This window comes from Apium graveolens, chromosome 2 (assembly GCF_009905375.1).
Source record: "Apium graveolens cultivar Ventura chromosome 2, ASM990537v1, whole genome shotgun sequence".
Lineage (NCBI taxonomy): Eukaryota > Viridiplantae > Streptophyta > Magnoliopsida > Apiales > Apiaceae > Apium > Apium graveolens.
Genome location: NC_133648.1, coordinates 265,541,701 through 265,545,585, shown reverse-complemented (window position 1 = coordinate 265,545,585; position 3,885 = coordinate 265,541,701). Strand labels below are relative to the sequence as shown.

General features: G+C 33.7%; 1 protein-coding gene across 1 annotated transcript; it reads right to left on the bottom strand.

Annotated features, from left to right (window-relative positions):
• Positions 1 to 890: 890 nt before the first annotated feature.
• Positions 891 to 3,266, bottom strand: LOC141706281 (cytochrome P450 CYP72A219-like). Its single transcript, XM_074509078.1, has 5 exons — positions 2,885 to 3,266; positions 2,581 to 2,798; positions 2,181 to 2,425; positions 1,637 to 2,012; positions 891 to 1,546 (listed from the first exon to the last, which is right to left on the bottom strand). The coding sequence occupies exons 1-5, from the start codon at positions 3,165 to 3,167 to the stop codon at positions 1,121 to 1,123; spliced, it is 1,548 nt and encodes a 515-aa protein (XP_074365179.1). The 5' UTR covers positions 3,168 to 3,266; the 3' UTR covers positions 891 to 1,120.
• Between the last annotated feature and the right edge of the window lie 619 nt (positions 3,267 to 3,885).

Here is a 3,885-nt window from a genome sequence, read left to right as displayed (position 1 = left end):
AAGAACCAAAAATGGAATATTAGTTGTTTTGCTCATAGCCAGGTAGTTGCTTTTTTCGAAACTATTACTTGACACATTTATTTTTCTGCACACATTTGTCTCTAGTTAGACATTAACCTTTAAACTTCTGGTAATTGTCGAAGATGAGGGGTAACCTTTATATTGATATTAAATTGTTCACTATTATTACTGACAATTTGCTTTTAAAGCCTCCAAAGCTTGAGTATTCATTTTTCATACATTTATGACAAGAATATCAAGATTGTTATATTTTTTTGCTAAATTATATCAAGATTGTTGTATTATAGAAATAGCAAATACAGATGAGAAAGATGAACAAATATGTTTATTAGTTTTACCTTGTATATATGTTGATCAGCAAAGAAACTGACAAGGTAGTCTAACAAACTGGAATAACAGATTCTACCTAAGCACACCTCATACGAATAAATATTTTGTGACATGATCACCCCCTCAAAAGCAAACTGGACACAATTGAAATTACAGTGCTGAGTTAATATTTTGTAAGCTGTCTTTGACGTTCTGGAATTTACCTCAAAGAAAAAAGACCTGATCGTAAGAAACCTTACAAAGGATGTGGTTCTCAACAATGGATCAACAGTGGTTTAACTGGAGATTATAATGAGTTTTGCAGTTCTAAAAACTTTCCACTGCAGCAACACTGCCAAAAATAGCGCAAATTTATAACCTTGCAGCTGCAAACAGTGCTTCGTGAACAAACAATTTTGCTGCTATTGAGAGGATTGAATCAGAAACCCCTGTTTACGCATGACAGTTCATGTTTTAACCACAATTTTAATGTACCAGAAAAGGGAAAAGCACAATTTTATTTTTTTACGAGGGGTTAATTATGATTTGACAATACGAAGTTCTAAATAATTCCAATGCTTGGAAAAAGAGGTTAGATAAATGCAATACACTTTTAAGACAATATACTAGATGTTAGGTATTGAAATTTTCTGAGTTACTCTGAAGCTCAAATTCTTGTATCTTTGATCATGATTATCTATTATTTAAGCACCATGCTGCTCTTTTTTAAAGTTTTCAAACAACTTTATAGTGGATGGTTAAGATTCTGGACGACTTGCATAGAACCATGCTAGAGCTGGTGCAGAATTAATGACGCTCCATGTTGAGGTTGAAGAGTTAAAATTGGGAAAGGTGCATGCACATAAGATGGAGAAAGTTGGAACTGAAAGCGTTGTAAGATCATAGCTAGTGCCACTTTGGCTTCAACCATTGCCAAGTTTTGGCCAATGCATATACGAGGACCCCCTCCAAATGGAATGTAAGAATATTTGCCTTTGGTTGCACTTGAAACTCCTTCAGAAAACCTCTCTGGTTTGAATTCAAGCGAATCCTTGCCCCATATTTCCGGATCATGGTGGAGTAGGATTACTGGCACAGTGAATATCATTCCAGCCGAAAGATTAATGTTACCTAGTTTTGCATCCTTGGGAACTGATCGATTAAGCATGGATGCAGGCGGATATAATCTTAAAACTTCCTGTAGAACCATTGTTACCTGCACTTCAAACAAATAAATAATATTAACTACATTGAATCTATATTTTTACATTGCCCAACTGAACACCATATATTGTTGGTTTCTTACTATTTTGAGATGGTTTAGTCCGTCAAAATCAGGTTTTCTGCTGCCAAAAGCTTGCACAACTTCTTCTCTTGCACGAGTTTGCCATTCTGGATGTGTGCTCAACATAATTAAAGTCCAAACTAGCAAATTTGAGGTTGTCTCCGAGCCAGCGAAATGAAAAAGCTTGCACTCTTCCATCACTTCTTCAATATCCATTCCAATTCCATTTTCTTTGATTTCTTCAGAGTTAGATTGTAAAAGAAGACCCAACAAATCATCTTTTTTTATTTCTCCCCCTTTCATTGCCTTCTGACGTTTGCTGATAATACCCCTTAATAGCATTTGTATTTCATTGCACACTGTATCCATTCTCTTGTTAGCTTTAATCGGAAGATACCTAGAACCAGCATCTTATGTTAACTGTACTTTTCCTGATTTACATGTAAATTTAACTGAAATTTGTTTCACAAGTAAATATTTTGTAATCAGATCTTTAAAGTTTTATTGGCCAGTCCTGCAACTTTTGGATCAGAACTTTTGGTACTTAAAAGACGTAGTTTTTTACCTCCATCCCGGAATAAAGACAAACTTCATAAGTTGAAGAATGAGATCAACTTGTTCTTTCTGGAGGTTAAAAATTCTTCTACCTTCTTCATAATTACTGCCAAATGCTGTCCGAGAAATCACATCGCCAGACAGATCTTCAAGACTAGGCCAGACATCAATTTCTGCTGACCCTGTCACCAAGACTAGTATTTCCCATTTCTCGATCATCTCATCACAACTCTGATGTATTTCTGGCAGCATTATCTGTAATGAAACAGGAGGAAAGATAATAAAAACTCATTCAAAAAACTATAATGCAAGCTTCTTAGTTTCTTCTTTGCCATAAAGGCATAACTTCTTATGTTTATGCGTTACACCCGTTGTATTTGATGGGTAAGTCTCTAGGAAGCAGATTTAACCTTTAACTTCTCCAAGTGAAATGCAGGATTCATTATTTTTCTATCTCGGGACCATTTCGCATCCTCAGAGTTAATGAGGCCACAAAGAATCATATCGCCAAGTGGGTTGGGGTGCATCTTGTGAAATGTTCTAGGCTTGGACATAATTTCCCTAATTTGTTCAGGATTTATCACTTGTATGCTTGGTGTTGGTCCAAACCAAATAAATGCCTTTTTACCTGCAGATTAACATCTATCATATTGCAAAGTTTTACATTTAAATGATTTTTATCCTGCAAACACAAAGTTTGTGTAGAAACTTTACCATATTTCTTGATGATGCTATGGATGTAAGGTAAAGCATGGAAGGAGACATTGTCAGACAATTTGATGTGCTTAGGCCTATTCTCCCTGGCCATTGCTGCAAACTCAAGCATGTCGCCTCGTAAAAGCCGGTATGGATTGCCATGGAATCCTTGATCTTTTAGTAACTTCTCATACTTCTTAGGCCTTAACCAAAGCCAGTTCACCACTTTCATTGTTATAGTTGCCACACTTGTGACTGCAACAACTGAGAGTGCTAACATGAATGGTGAAATGTCTTCCATTATCACTTTTAGTATTAGTGTTAATGATCGCACTCGGTTTACTGGACACAATTAAAGGAGATATATATACACATAGATGTGTGCCAAGGAATCACAAGGTAAAAGCATCAAGGCGACATTGATCGTAATTTAATGGGGTTAAATATCAAAGGCTCAGTCAGCTAAGGTTATCAAATTTAACGGGATATCATTTGAATCACTAAAGTCGTAATAAATATCAAAGGGATACCTCAAAATAGGTGCTCGAGAATTAAAAATTCTTTTTATGGAATTTTATACATTTTTATTGAATCATATTACAACCAAATGAAAATTTATGAATTCCTAGTATTTTAGATGATAGAATGAGATTTTTAAAAATTTATCTACTAATTATTGTTATTTAAATGAAAAATATCACTATAAAAATAAAAATAAATAGTAGATCAATTTTTAAAAATCTCACTATATTATCGAAAATACTAGAATTTATACATTTTAATTTGGTTGTAATATAATTCAAGAAAAATGTATAAAACTTCATAAAAATAATTTTTAATTCTCAAACACATATTTTAAGATATCCGATATTTATTATCAGTTTAGTGATTTAAATGATACGCTGTTAAGTTTGATGATAAAACTGGTTTTCACTTTAGTGGTTATTTTGATATTTAACCCTAATTTAATATAATATTATTGGATCATTTCATAGATAAACCGGACTCAAACTTTATAA